Here is a 15,235-nt window from a genome sequence, read left to right on the forward strand (position 1 = left end):
TAAGCTATCGACGTACGCTAGTATGAATTCAAAATTTACTTTTACTTGCTTGCTTACATTGTTTGTTTCTGTGGTTCTGCTTGAACCTCAGTGGCATACGCCACCTTGTGCAAATTCTCTAATTTGATTTGTTTTCCCTGTTTAAGCCTGTACAGTTGTATCTTATTCAATTATATGTTATTTTCATATCAGCAATCAACTTTATTGGTTAATTTAATTTAATAAAACCCAAAATACTAAAAATATTAAATTTCTTTTAATTGACATAGAAATTTCCATTTTTTGTATAAGATTTCATAGAGTTCTTTTTTTTTTTTTTTGGAGAAACGATTTCATACACTTAAGGATTGCTTAATAATTAAGAAAGCAAACAGGAAGAGATCTTAAAAGCATTAAAGGCTAAAAAAATTTCCCTAAGATATTTTCCTTTCAAATTTGATTCTAATGGATTAAAAGGAAATATCTTAATTGACTAATATATACTACTCCCTTCATCCTAATTAATTTGTCCTCTATTATATTTTGAGATGTCCCAAAATATTAGCTTGTTTCTAAAATTAAAAACCATTAATTTGATAACGTTCCTATTATGCCCCTATTTTATTTCCAAAACCATTTTTGATAAATTTATTTAAGGGTAATTCTAAAAACTTGTACATTTTTATATAGTAGACAAGAAAATAAATGATGTTCCCTTAAAAAGTTGTATTTTTGAAACAAAACAAATAAATTGGGACAATGACAGTAAATATTTTCCATGATTAAAGCCAATCAAGTCATAATTGCCTAGTCAAATAAATAATCTTCTACAATTATTATCAGGAAAATGCTAGAAATGCAAACTTTTTTATAAAAAAAAATTACAAATTGCTGATGTGATGAGTGATCATTGGTAAATAAAAAAAGAATATTATTGGTGGGCCCATATGAGAAACAATAAGAAGTTAGCCACAACAACAGTTTGTAAAAATATTGTAAAATAATTTGTAACTGTAGTACTACTCTTATTATCATTAAAGCCTTAGTGATCTAATCTATTACATTTAAATTCAAACTCAAATGCCAATTAAGCAAAGGGTAAACCATCAATAATAATTAATGATAAAATATTTTCTTTAAGGGCTGAACTTAGAACAAAGATTATATAATAAGACATTAATGGATAATTGGAAGGATGTTCTTTAAAAGGCTTTAGCGAATTTGAATTGAAACAATAATTTTGGAAGATATTTAAAATTTAATGAGGACATTCATTCAATTATTTGATCAAACCATGAAATTGTTGAATTAATGCTTTTAAGATCATTTATACATGCATTCACACCTTACCCTCAATTCTAAACTACAGACGGATGCCAAAGAATGAGGCAAGAAAGATATAGTACATAAAATACACCATCTAAATATTATATCTAAAAGCATGTGAGCAACTAAGTATATAAACATTTAAAAATTTGAGAATACAAACTTGTGTACATCCATGCATGTGGGCATACAAACATGTTTTTTTTTTTTTTTTTTTTTAGGACTCTAGACTTATTATACTGGTTGAAAAGGAGAACTGTAGAAGCTAGGCTGTACGTACCTCTTAAAATTTCTCTATCGCCTGTCTTTTTCGTATTTTTGAGTATATGACAGACCTCTCACCTCTGTCATCCTCCTCAAAACAATGCTTCCTAAAAGTTCCTGTCACGCTATTAATACGCCAACAACAACTTTTGACTATTTCACCATAATGCATGAGTGGCTCAAAGACTCAAGTGCAATATATGGTGACCTGATTGATATCTTTCCCTGCTGTATGTATAATCGGCGAGAATAATATCCAAAATGAGAGAGTCGATGTCAACTAAATCATGTGGCCATTTTGCATAAACGTAATCACTACACGCCATATAGTAAGGGTTGTCTTTTACTTTAATAATAAGTATTGAGAGACAAAATTAGAGTTTCATAATGTTTTGTATCAGGTGACACAATGAAATTGATAAAAATGATGTTAATAGTATGTACGAGTAAAAAGTATATTACTTTAATCATAATATAATTATTATAAAAAATAAAATTAATAATAATAATAATAATAAGAGTATTAATTTTTGTCCTTAACATTCGTCTTTTGAAAATCAAGATCTTGTTGTTTTCTAAATAATTCTTAACTACATATTCTCATAGCATAAAAAATAATACTTTCTCATTTTATATTTATGGTGGGATCCACCATGATTATAAGAAAAAGTACAATTTTATCCAAAATACTTGAGAATTTTTCGATATTTTCTGAATTATTTGAATGAATGAACGTAAATTATTGAACTTATTGACATGAATGTCTCAATGTCCTAAAAAGTTAGGACTCTTTAACTTTACAAGTAAAGCATGTGATAGCTGCACCTACTCTGCCTAAAAAATGTGCAAAGTCACACCGAAAGTAAAAAATTATTCTACTTAAAATAATCGAATAAGTAATATAGTTCATCAATGGTCATTCTACAATAATAATCAACGGCTTAAAAAAAATAAAAAATAAAAACTCCTAACAAGACCCATGTGCAACTGGAAGAAAAATTCATAATATTCCAAAACTAAAATCAATAGTCAGTAGTCGCTGAAACACCATTCTTTGTTTAGCCAAAAAAAAAAAGAAAAAAGAAAAGAAACAGCATTCTATTACATTTAATTACTAATGCAAATCCTAAAGCTTTTCATGCACCACCTCTGATTCTGAGTGAACAAAACACATCTAATCCTAAAACAGGGCCGGCTCAACAATTTTAGGGATTTTAAGCGAAAATTTTAAGTGAATTCTTTTTTTAACTTTAAAGTCTAAATTTGTATAAATAAAAATTAATTTATTACATGGTTCAATAAATTAATATCATTATAATACAAATGAGTTGATATAATATACATCAAATAATTAATTGGTGTGATAATTTATAATAATTAATAAAGTAAGAGTTTGCATTAAAAAAAAATGTGATAACTTATTAATTAGCGTGGAGTCGTGTAAGGACCAGCTTAGCTTAGACTTTATGATATGTTGAGAGTTTGTGGACAAGACCGCACAGTGCTGTGTGCACTGTGCAGTTTTTTTTTTTTTTTTGGTTGAAATATATATATATATATTGCACGAGTAAATTACAGGTGTGCTCAAACAAAGACGTGGTTAGTGCCACCTCAGCTTAGAGTAGCTAGCCCGAATACATTCTAGTTTTGAGCATAATACAGTGCCACACGTATAAAAATAAAAATGCAAAATAAGTGGTGAAAACTTAAAGACTATAGCCCTTTTGGGCTTTGGCGCACTCTCAGGTGCTAGTGGACGTTTTGTAGGGTTCCTTTTGCATTGTTATAGTGCAGTATTCTATATTTTAGGATGCAATGCGGTTTTTATTTTTAATGCATTTTATTGATTAATAAAAGCATCTAAAATATTTTTTTTTTGTACTTAAAATATATAGATAAATATATTATATATATAATTTTTTTTTAACAAGTGTGAGTTTTTTATTTATTTATTTGGGGGCCTTAGACGATTGCATTAATTGCTTATATGGTTCAGCCGGTCTGTCCTAAAATTCTTTTATTTTATTGTTTTTAAAAGCAATCCTGAAAATCTAAAACAAAAGAGAAAAGTAGGGAGCTCAACTGTTCAGTAATAATGATAAAGGTTGAGGCTCTTGATCTCTCCCTCTAATTCTGTTGGTGTTTTGTGAATAAAAATTTCCAGTTCATCAAAAAAAAAAAAAAAAAAAGTAATAATAACCAAATGACCTAAACTAGCTAAAATTGTAATTAGAATATATAGATAAATATATTATATATAATTTTTTTTTTTAACAAGTGAAGGCCTTTTTCTATTTGGGAGCATTAAACGATTGCATCAATTGCATATATGGTTCAACTGTCCTGGCACCAGCCAGCCAGATGGGGCTCACCAGCTTTATTTAACCCATCGTCAGTCTGATATCATCCTCACCATCTTCAATTCCTCTCCACAAATCAGTTCGCCCCTCGCTACTTTATGGACTTGGACCAATTCTACTTCTTGTTAATTAAGAACATTAGTTTTCACTTTCCACCTAACTAATGTTAAAGAAGAATTAAAAAAGAGAAACAAATAGAGAGTGCACAATATGCATTTTATTTACATATCTGGAAGCTATATATAGAATAGAATCATCAAGCAAATATTATAACTGTGACTGACACCAATTCTAAAGCTAAGATCTCTTTATCGTAAACTGACTCTAATACATTCAATTCATTAAGAACAACCTGCTATGACCGGATCATCAGCACCCTTGCTTTTCATGAACCTGACAAAAGACTTAAATATATTGGATCACAAACTGTGTTGACATTACACAAAACAAAAATATCAAATCAACCAAAATGGCCTCACAGTTCACACATCGTCTAGATCTCTTACATGCATAACCTTGCAAGTTACATGTAACTTTACAGGATTTCAAGACCATTGGCAAATACTGAAGCAAACTCTTCCACTACATTTTTATTTAAAACCACCCCTATTTCAATTCCTCCAGCACCATCTCTAGTTTCCGAAACACGTACTGCTCCTGTTTTATCTATAGAAATCATCTCTACCTTCGTTGGCTTTCCCCATCCAAAATCTGTATTGTATAGCTCAAATCGAGGTGACCCAGCAATTCCCAATACTCTATCAGATATATTGTCTATCTTTGCAGTGAGCAGTAGTGACAACAATTTTTCAGCACCTTTTAGGACCCCATAATCCAAACTTCTTATGGCTTCAATTATAGCATTCGCAGCCTTACACACTCCCTTTTCACCCAAAAGGTCATTTCTCTCTGCAATTGCAACACAACCAGTAAGGCAATTTCCAAAATAATTCCCAGGCACAGGAGTTTCTAAGCGAGACCTAGCATCTACATTAATCGCAAGATGTATTTTGTTGTCCCTTAGTCCTTCTACCTTAGCTAGACAAACCCATGTGTAGGCAAATGTTAGGATTAACCTTGATAAGGGAACTGGTTGTTCTTGTTCATTGTTCTCCTCCAGTATATTGGTTATCAACTGCCTGAGCTTCTCTAATTTTGTACGAGTCAACTCAAATGCACCACGTACCACACCTGGTGGTGTTTTTAGTTCCCACACCTTCAAGCTCTTGTTGTATGGTCCATCATGGTTCAACCACCCGTTCAAGTAGATTGACTCAAGCCCAGCCGGGTCCTTGATAACCATCCTATCAAAGCATGGTGTTAGCTCAGGTACCAAGGACAAAGCATTTCCTCCAAGTTTGCACAAGTGAGCCCATGCTTTCATAAACATGGTTGAGCTTTTTCCGTCAAGAAAAGCATGGTGTGCAGTAATTCCAATGCAAAACCCACAGTTTGAGAAGGCCGTGACTTGCAACGCCAATACTGGGGCTTGTTCATGGGATGTTGCCAGGTCAGGTACAAGATGATGGTATTCCACAGCTTCAACAAAGTTGTTGCCTGAGAGATGATAGAAATTGGCACTGGACTCGGCTACAGTGAGTGAAACTGAATCATTCTCTGTGTAATTGATGATAGGTTTGAGGGAGTCTTGAGGCCAAATGAAGGTACCTGTAAGAGGGAGAAAGTGATGAAGTGTTAGGGAGAGTGAGTGCTTGAGTTTTGGAAGAATGGAATCCATGAAGCTTGTGTTAGTAGAAGAGGTTTCATAAAAGAAAACTCGCTCCACTGGCGGAAATCTTAGCCAAAGTATGTCAAAGAAGGTGAGGGGGAGAGAACTTGGGGTAGCTGAAGCTTGTGAGCTTGGTAATGGAGTCACTCGGCAAACCTCAAGTATTTTCACCGAGTTATTTGACGCCATTAGAGAGAGAAGCCCAAATAATGCTCTTTTCGTGCTAACTCGCAACCGTTATCTATATTTTTCACAAGTATTCTCAAATAATAATGTGGCGTGCCTCATTTATTGTGGTGATTTTCAAGTCCAATGTCGTGTTTTTTTTTTTGGGTCTGTTTGTGCTGGTGTTTATATTGCATTATCTATAAAATCATGATACTCACGTTCGTTATTGTTTTATTTTTGTTGTCGGTATGTAAATGTGCGTGCATTATTTAAGTTTTTGCCTTTGATTCTTATTCCTTACAAGTTACAATGACCCTACCCATTTTAAAAATCTCGACCACTCCCAGGAACAAACTAATGTGATTGGATGCAACTAGCTTGTAAGGGAATTTGATGTGAATGAAAATTATAATGTTGGGATGTGGACCGTATATCTCAAAAAAATTTGGCAATCAAATAAAAAATAGTAATAAAATGTGGGTTACAGTTAGCATAACTGGTAAAATCTCTAATAGTTGAATAAAAAATTTGAGGTTCAATCTCTGCCTACACCAAAAACCGATTGGTGTCTTAGTCTACTGATAAATAAATTATTATCAAGAGCGAACACTATAAATTGAAACTCTCCCTAAAAAAAATAGTAATAAGATGAAATGCATACCAAAATCAGAATCATAATAAAGTGATAATAACAAAAAAGTTTTCTTAACTATTCCAATCCATTAATGGATTTACTCAAAAACAAATCAATCAATATCATCTACTATATAAACAGAGACTTCACGCGGGAAAGCATGAGATTCTGTCAAGTGGCGCATTCTATGCAAAGAGAATTGAAATATTCTCAAATGCCACATAAGAGATAAAAACAAATTAAATATTGACTTTTTATTTTGTTTGGTTCAATATTTCAAGACTTTTCTAATTAAAAATAAATATTTTTTGTATCATTTGGTTCAATGTTTTGTGACTTTTCATCCCTCACACATACACACAAGCCTCTTTACATTTTAATTCACAATTTTCACCTCTTGCACTTCTATTTTTTTATATATACCTACCCATAGCTCTTCATGTCATCTCATGTCAAATACACACAAACCAAAAATGATATCATTTACCTTCAATCTTTCAACGACACCTACCTAACTCTAACATTACTGTTTCATCTAATCCTAACTCGTATGAGTTGGCTACAACCAAGGAATGGGAGCTTGTATTTTATATTGAGTGACAACGGCAAATACGATTTTAATGTTAAAATCGGACGCTGTGAATTGTGAGTTTTGTAAATAATGTGATTGACTGTGGGTGTTTAGTATATGTATTTATTTTAGAATTATGGAGATCAAGAGGAAGACATATTCTATATCAACTGTTATTTTATAATATTCCTCTAAAGTTTTTTTTTTCCCTCATTACTTTAATTGAATAATTATAATGGATATGTATGCGCAATTTATAATTGTTGCTTTTATGATGAACTCATTACTAATAAAATTTTATAACAATTATGCTACAATACTTATACAACATTCTCCAAAATCATCTTGCATAAAACATTATAGGCGGAAATACTATTTTCGTCCCTACATTTTCACCTCATTCCCACTTTGGTCCCTACTCTTTTTTTTTTACCGCTTTTAGTCCCCAAAATAAAAAATCATTCCATTTTGGTCCCTACTGTTATCTTACTAACAGAAAATAGCCTACATGGCAAACAGAGTACACATGTCAGCATTTTAAATATTAAAAAATGCCACAACATTATTTTTTCCTTCTCTTTAAATATTTTAAAATAAAATAAAATTTTAATTATTATTTAATTATTTAAATATTTTATTGTTCTTCATGTTCTTCTCCAAGAACATGGTTGCCCAAAAAATTAAAAATTCAAGATTTTCTTCTATTTTCTTGCATTTTCTTAGCAACCAAACAGAAAAAAACACCTACAAAATCATGATCAAACTCAGCAATGCTAACATAATTAACTAACAAAACATAAACCACGGTCAGATCAAAAACACAAAACCAAAAATACCAAAGCACAAGCCAATCCTCATCAATTTCAGATCTTATTTCCTCTAAATGATCCTAGCCAAAGAGAGAGATGATGAGATTTCGGCCATGGGTCTTTAGGCCTTCAACCATGGGTCTTTGGGTTTTGACCATGGGTCTCTGGGTCTTCAACCATGGGGTTCAGCCATGGGTCTTCAGCCATGAGGTGGATCGGCCATGAGAGAAGAAAGAGAGCCCAGGTTTGAGATGAGAGATGAGAGAAGAGAGAGAAAGAGAATAAGATGATAGGCGTGGGTTTCGGCCATGGGTCTTTGGGTCTTCAACCATGAGGTTTGGCCATGGGTCTTTAGCTATGAGATGGATTAGCCATGAAAGAAGAGAGAGAGAGCTCGGGTTTAAGCCATGAGAGAAGAGAGTTTAAGATGGAAGAGAGAGTTTGAGATGAGAGAATAGTGTGTGGCCGTGTAATTTGAGTTTGAGATGAGAGAATAGAGTTTGAGTTTGAGATGAAAAAAAGAAAAAGTGTGTGACTGGTTTGAGAATAGTGTTCAGGTTTGGATCATATGTTAATTTTTTGGGTTTTAAAATTTTTGGGTTTATGTTCTTGTTCAAAATCCCCTTAGATCTCAATTCAAGTGATTTTTTGTTTTTAATTCTATTTTTAAATTTTTTTATTTAGTTAAAATTGATAAATTATTTTTAAAGAATTTTATATGCTAACGTGGAATAAAATTTTTTATTACTATTTCAATAGCCACGTCAACATTTTGTGTGCCAACAGTGCACTCCATTTGCCACGTAGGCTATTTTCCATTAGTAAGATAACGGTAGGAACCAAAATGGAACGGTTTTTTATTTTAGGGACTAAAAGCGATAAAAAAAAGTAAGGACAAAAGTGAGAATGAGGTGAAAATGTAGGGACGAAAATAGTATTTCCGCCAACATTATTGATGATGCACAGAAAATCAGTAGGCTGAATACTCCGGACTTCAATGGGCTAGTGATTGCTTAGAAGGCCTGAAAAGAAAGAAACACAAGATCAAAGGTGACTGGGGTGAACTAGCCAAGAACCCTCTGATGCTTGAGTTAGTTTTCCCTCTAGAACTCAAGAATTCCAACTTTAGGAGTAGTGGAAATTTACTTTCATTTAATGTGGATAACTTCTTATATAATGAACTTTGGAGTGGTTACTTGTTTGGTAACTTCCTCAACGTGTATGGAAGTTAGACGATTCAAACTTAACTTCCATTACTGCTATAGAAGTTAGAAGATTTAACCTTATCTTCTACAACTACCATGAGAAGTTAGGAACTTAATGGGAAGTTAGAGCGATGAACAAGAATTTTGCTCATACTTCAAAATAGTAGAATGTGGTTCAAATTATAAACTTTTGTACATAAATTCATTCTGAAGATTTTCTAAGTGTTGAGCGGTCATCCATCTGTTTCCATGATGGACGACCTTCATATCCTTGGACAATCTCTTGATATTGGACAAAATTCTTTTATTGGGTTAACCTTCTGATGCTTAAGTTAGTTTTCCCTCTAGAACTCAAGAATTCCAACTTTAGGGGTAGTGGAAACTTACTTTCATTTAATGTGAATAAGTCCTTATATAGTGAACTTTGGAGTGGTTACTTGTTTGGTAACTTCCCCAACGTGTATGGAAGTTAGACGGTTCAAACTTGACTTCCATTACTGCTATAAAAGATAGAAGATTTAACCTTATCTTCTACAACTGCCATGAGAAGTTAGGAACTTACTGGGAAGTTAGAGCGATGAACAAGAATTTTGCTCATACTTCAAAATAGTAGAATGTGGTTCAAATTATAAGCTTTTGTACATAAATTCATTCTGAAGATTTTCTAAGTGTTGAGGGGTCGTCCATCTGTTTCCATGATGGACGACCTTCATATCCTTGGACAATCTCTTGATATTGGACGAAATTCTTTTATTGGGTTAACCTTTCTAGACTTGGACAACTCTATGGACGAACTAAAAATAGTAAAATCTTTTGGTTCACCATCAATTATAATACTATCTATACATCGCACGAGTAACTTATTAGTATCCATTAATGGATCGTTACTTTGGACTTACACATTACTACTCAAGATATATATTCTTATTTCCTATTTTTATTAGTTTTCTTTATTTCAATAATAATTTCACAATACTCTCCATCCATATTTCTTTGTTTTTACCTTCCAACCTTTCTTCATTAGTACCTTCCCGATCTGTGACCATGGCGTTTAGTTTGTATTTATTCCCAAAACCTTTTTGTTTTTCTGTCATATATATCTTGAGAGAGCCGCCTTTATTTCATTTTTTTTTTTTAAGAATCAATTGCATATTTTGTTTTTCTTGATGAGATCATAAATATTATGATATTTTCGTAAATACCTACATCATGATTTCTTATGATATTAGAGTTTAAATTCAATCAGGCCACGTCAAAAGAGAACCAGAAATGCAGATAGATGAAGAGGTGGACATGTGCTTCTCACAACTTAATTGTGCATTATATCTGACTCTGATCAGCATCATTTGTAAATAACCAAGTTATCTAAACTCGTGAAAAATTGCCCTATTTTTCTATTTCGTCATTTGTAAATAACCAGGTGATCTAAACTCCTATACAAAAATCTCATATAATGCCTCACAAAGAAATCTTTTGAAATTAAAATTTCAAATCCTAAAATATATTAAACTTCTTAAAGAATAACTATGTGCTTGAAATTTCAATAGTAGTCCACTCGTAAGAAATAACAAAAGCACTAAGTTCTAAGGGGTGTTTGTGATACAGTGCGATGCATTTTTGGGCCATTTTTAGCACCACGCTTTGCGGTGCAATCACCGCACCTCACTTTTGCAGTTACATGTGCGGTGCGATGTGGTGTGATTTAGAGTTTAGCCAAAACCATAACTACACCGCGCCTCATTTTTGCAATCACATATGTGGCATGGTGTATAAGATGCCATTTGAAGTGAGTATATTTTTCAAATTTTGGGTTTTTCCTACCCAGCCCAAAATTGATTTTTCCCTTTGTTTGGGTCTAGTTTTAAACTATTGAACTAGTTTTTCTTTATTTTGGGCTAACTTTACTAATTAACACTTGCTAGGGTTATTAAACCTTTTTTTTTTTTTTTGAAAACTAGGGTTATTAAACTACTAATAATATATTGAATATTAAAAAAATAAATATATTTATATATAGTGAAGGTGTGGTGCAGTACGGTATGTGCGGTTTTCTTATTATAAAACCGCAAATTGCACTGCACCATTTGGTGCAGTGCACTGTTACTTATAGTGTTGTGCAATTATACCATTTTGCAAGCGGTTTTGATGCACTTTGGTGAACACCCCTACTAAGGTCTACAAAACAAAAGGCCGAAAAAATAACAAAGGTGCCAAATATATATGTGTGTGTGTGTGTGTGTGTGTGTGTGTGTGTGTGTGTAAATAAATTAAATAGGAGTTCAACCTAAAAATTTATAGAAAATGATTGCTCAATTTATATGAATAACAAGAATATGCACAATGTGACATGTTGATATTCTTCCATGTCCTATGTATTTTGTTCGCAAGAAGGATCACACCTACGTACTACCCCAATGGGTAGGGTCACTAAAAAATACTAATCACCAATCAAAATCACTGTATGCATCAAAATCAGAGGATGGCTTTTGGGGCTAAGGCTAGCTCGTCCAAAAGGAGTAGGTCACCTAGCCCTCCTCAAGATAAGGAGGAGGAAAAAATGTAATTTATAGTTGTGCCCCTGAGGTGGTGTCTACTTTGGACGCGAGTAAGTTAAACAATCTAGTAGGTAGATATTAGATTCCTATAGAGTTTATACCTCCTCTACCAGAAAGTGGGGAATGGTGTTATTCTCCTCTTTCAAGCTTTGGGGTATATACTTCTTATCTCTTAGCAGGTCTTAGTTTTCCTTTAAATTCTTTATGTAGAAGTCTCTTCCATAGGTTGGGCATTAGACCAAACCAACTCAATCCTAATGGATGGAGGACAATAGTAGCTATGCAAGTGTTATGGCATGAGGCGCTTGAGGGGAACCGTCCAATCACAGTGGACGAGTTTTTTACTGCTATAAGCCCTTAAAGATTAAACAATCTGTTGGTTTCTACTAGTTCTTGGCCAAGGGCCCCCAATTTAGCTTGATTAAGGGTCGTAGTTCTTCTAATAGGCTTTGGAAGAAAGAATTCTTTATTATTTCTGGAAATTGAGCTAGGAACCCAATTAATGTAAATAACACCCCTTTTCCTCCTTTTACCAGTGCCCTAGGTTGTCTTCTTCCTAAGGGTATGTCTTTCTTCCTTTCTTTTGTTTGTTTTATTTAACTCCTTCCTCGTCTAACCCTCTCTTATATTGGTGCAGCTATCACTCGTCACATANGGCTAGGAAGAGAAAGGGTATTTCCAGTTCTGTTGACCTTGGTGACCTTCCAAGTCGTCAAGGTTCAAAGAAGCAAAAGTCTGGCAAGACTCCTCCTCCCAAGGTTCCAAATATCCTTTCACGACGATAAACCCGGATGACTCGACAGTGAACTTGGTACCCATCCAGACCATTCCATCCATCTAGCCTGAGAATCTTCCTCATCTTGCAGCCAAATCTTCTAACAGGACTCATCCTTCAAAGCAAACCAAGTGTCTTCCCAACTTGGAGCTGGATGAGGGTATGCTTGGAAGACGTTCAAAGGACTCATCACTGACAACAAGGGGAACCCATGCTATAACATGTCAGTGAAGGACTTTGAGCATTCTGCCATCCATGGCCTTTTCAAGTTATGTAGTTTTTATTATCTGTATTTTATTTTCTAAGAAATTTAAGGAAAATTTGTAACTCTCCTTCGTCCATCTATTTTTTAGGCCATGTCAAAGTTTTATACTGTGTCCACCCAAGCTAAGAAGCTTTGTAATGAGGATAAGGTTGCCAAGGAGAAGAGTAAAGAGCTGAATAACGAGGTCCTTTTGAAGAAGGGGGAAGTAATCAAGCTGACTGAGGAGCTCACTTGTCTACAAGGGATCGAGCAGAAGCTAAAAAATGAAATGGAGGAGCTCAAGGCAAACTCCATTGAGAAGGAGACCCGTATCACTCACCTTGTGGTGAAGGTTTAAGGGTTTACTTCGTCTATGGAGAAGGGTTAGAAGGAAGCCGTTGCAACCTTCATGAAGTCAAACGAGTTCAAGATTCGTTTAGATCATCATTATGCTGTTGTCTATGAGGACTTGTGTTCTAATGCCAAGGAGGCCTACCCTAAGATGGACTTTGACTCATTCAAGATCCCCACTGCCACAAAGAGTTCCCTGCTTCCAACGAGCTTTGAGGACATCAACATGATGGACGATGCTTCAACTGAACTTGCCCAAGACGCACTAATGCTAGCATGGACGACCTAAAGTCTAGGGGTGATGCCCCCAGTGGTTTATCCGATTAATCTCTTTATTTTTTAGAAAAATTTAGTTATTTTAGTTTGTTGGAAGTGCCCACTGTTTTGGGCTTTACTTTAAAATTCATTCAAGTACAATTTCCTCATCCAAGTTTATGGACGTGCAAAAAATACAATAGCCTTCGTTGGCTTTGAATAACTCAAGGGTTTTTGGACAATGGTCGTCTAGCCTTTTTATGTTTCATGAATGAATAGTTGCTTTCATTTTCATTCTTCATTTAATGTTGAACATGTTATATGCTTTATGTATGGATGAATTTCCTTTGTTTACATCGTCCATATTATCTCTTATGGTTTTAATTTGGTCCATCCACTCATGAAAGCATTTATCTCGTCTATGTTTGAATGAATTTTTCATGTTCAACATTTTTACCATTTTTTAAATTTTACAAGTATAACTCGTCTACGAATGATATTTTCCATTGCTAGCTTTATTTATCCATAGATTTGACTTATAACTTGCACTATCTCTCGTCCATAGGCTGGACAATCCTTTATTCGTCTTTGGGTAAGATGTTTCCAGTATTTTACTCGTCCAAATATTGGACTATTAGGTTGGTCAAATTCATCCATGGATTTTTTTTTAGTATTTTTGCGAGCATGTTTTTCCTCGTCCACTGATTAGATGAATATACCTTAGGTTTTACCTCGTCCATTGATTAGACGAATATACCTTGGGTTTATTTTTGTTTGCTTCATCCTTATTTTAAGGAAAGCCTATAGAAGTTACATCCCTACGTCCAGAGATTTTACTCGTCTTGGGCCTTTAGCCTTCTTGTGGATTAGTTGAATGAAAATTAGAAATTCACATAACATTATATACATTGGGAATCCAAACTATATATACACAACATAAACATCGTCCACAAGCATGGTAAATGCTTAGAAGCTAGTGCCTTTAGGGAATTAAAAATACTTATGTACAAACATACTAAGTTCATGACTTTGTCCATCATAAATTTGTCCGTAGGCAGTGCACAGGTTAGGCAAAAGGGGCAAAATTTTATGGAATTAAAATATTGAAACATATAGTACTAACAATAAACATAAATAAATATGAGGAAACTAACACATAACTCCAACTTCATCCATGATGATGCTCGTCCATGATAATGCACGTCCAAGCTAATCCTTTACTGATAATATTTTCTTAGATGCTCAACATTCCAGGAGTGCTTAGTTTCTGTTCATCTAGGGCTTCCAAGTAGTATGATCATTGCCTTTTGCAATTGATAACCCTGTAGTATCCTTCACAATTAGGCCCCAATTTTCTATGGGCCAAGTTTCTGATTGCCAAAGAAACCCTTCTTAGGACAAGGTCCCCAATGTTGAAACGCCTAGATTTCACCATTGCATCATATTATCTAGCCATAAGATTTTTATATCTTGTTGTCCTCGCCTCTGCATCATCCTTACCTTGTCTATTAGATCCAGGTTAAGATGAAGTTGTTCTGCATTCTCCTTGTCCTGATACTTCATCACCCTGTGGTTGGCCATTTGCACCTCTACAGGTATGACTGCCTGGCTTTCATAGGCTAGTTTTAAAGGAGTTTCCCCTATGGGGGTCCTCATAGTTGTCTTGTAAGCCCATAGAACACTTGGTAGCTCGTCTGGCCATACTCCCTTTGCCCCTCAAGTCGAGTCTTGATGATTTTCAACAATGATTAGTTTGTTGCTTCTGCTTGTCCATTTGCTTGTGGGTGGAAGGGTGAAGAATAATGATTCTTGATTCCAAGTTGCTTGCAAAAATCTCTGAAGGGTGTGTTATCGAACTGTCGTCCATTGTCTGACACTAGTACCCTAGGTACTCCAAACTGGCACACAATACTCTTCTAGACAAAATTTTTTACATCCTGCTGTGTGATCTTTGTTAAGGGTTCAGCTTCCATCCACTTAGTGAAGTAATCGATCCTCACCACTAGAAAC

General features: G+C 34.2%; 1 protein-coding gene across 1 annotated transcript; it reads right to left on the bottom strand.

Moving 5' to 3' along the window:
• Nucleotides 1–4,280: 4,280 nt before the first annotated feature.
• LOC112041149 (malonyl-CoA:anthocyanidin 5-O-glucoside-6''-O-malonyltransferase) lies at nt 4,281–5,906 on the bottom strand. The gene has a single exon (XM_024074052.2). It carries the CDS (start codon nt 5,845–5,847, stop codon nt 4,465–4,467), a length of 1,383 nt encoding a protein of 460 aa, XP_023929820.2. The 5' UTR covers nt 5,848–5,906; the 3' UTR covers nt 4,281–4,464.
• Between the last annotated feature and the right edge of the window lie 9,329 nt (nt 5,907–15,235).

This window comes from Quercus suber, unplaced genomic scaffold (assembly GCF_002906115.3).
Source record: "Quercus suber isolate HL8 unplaced genomic scaffold, Cork oak 2.0 scaffold_227, whole genome shotgun sequence".
Lineage (NCBI taxonomy): Eukaryota > Viridiplantae > Streptophyta > Magnoliopsida > Fagales > Fagaceae > Quercus > Quercus suber.

Bases quoted from the DNA above. Each gene is read 5' to 3' on its own strand.
- LOC112041149 (XM_024074052.2), bottom strand. From the start codon at position 5,847: ATGGCGTCAAATAACTCGGTGAAAATACTTGAGGTTTGCCGAGTGACT.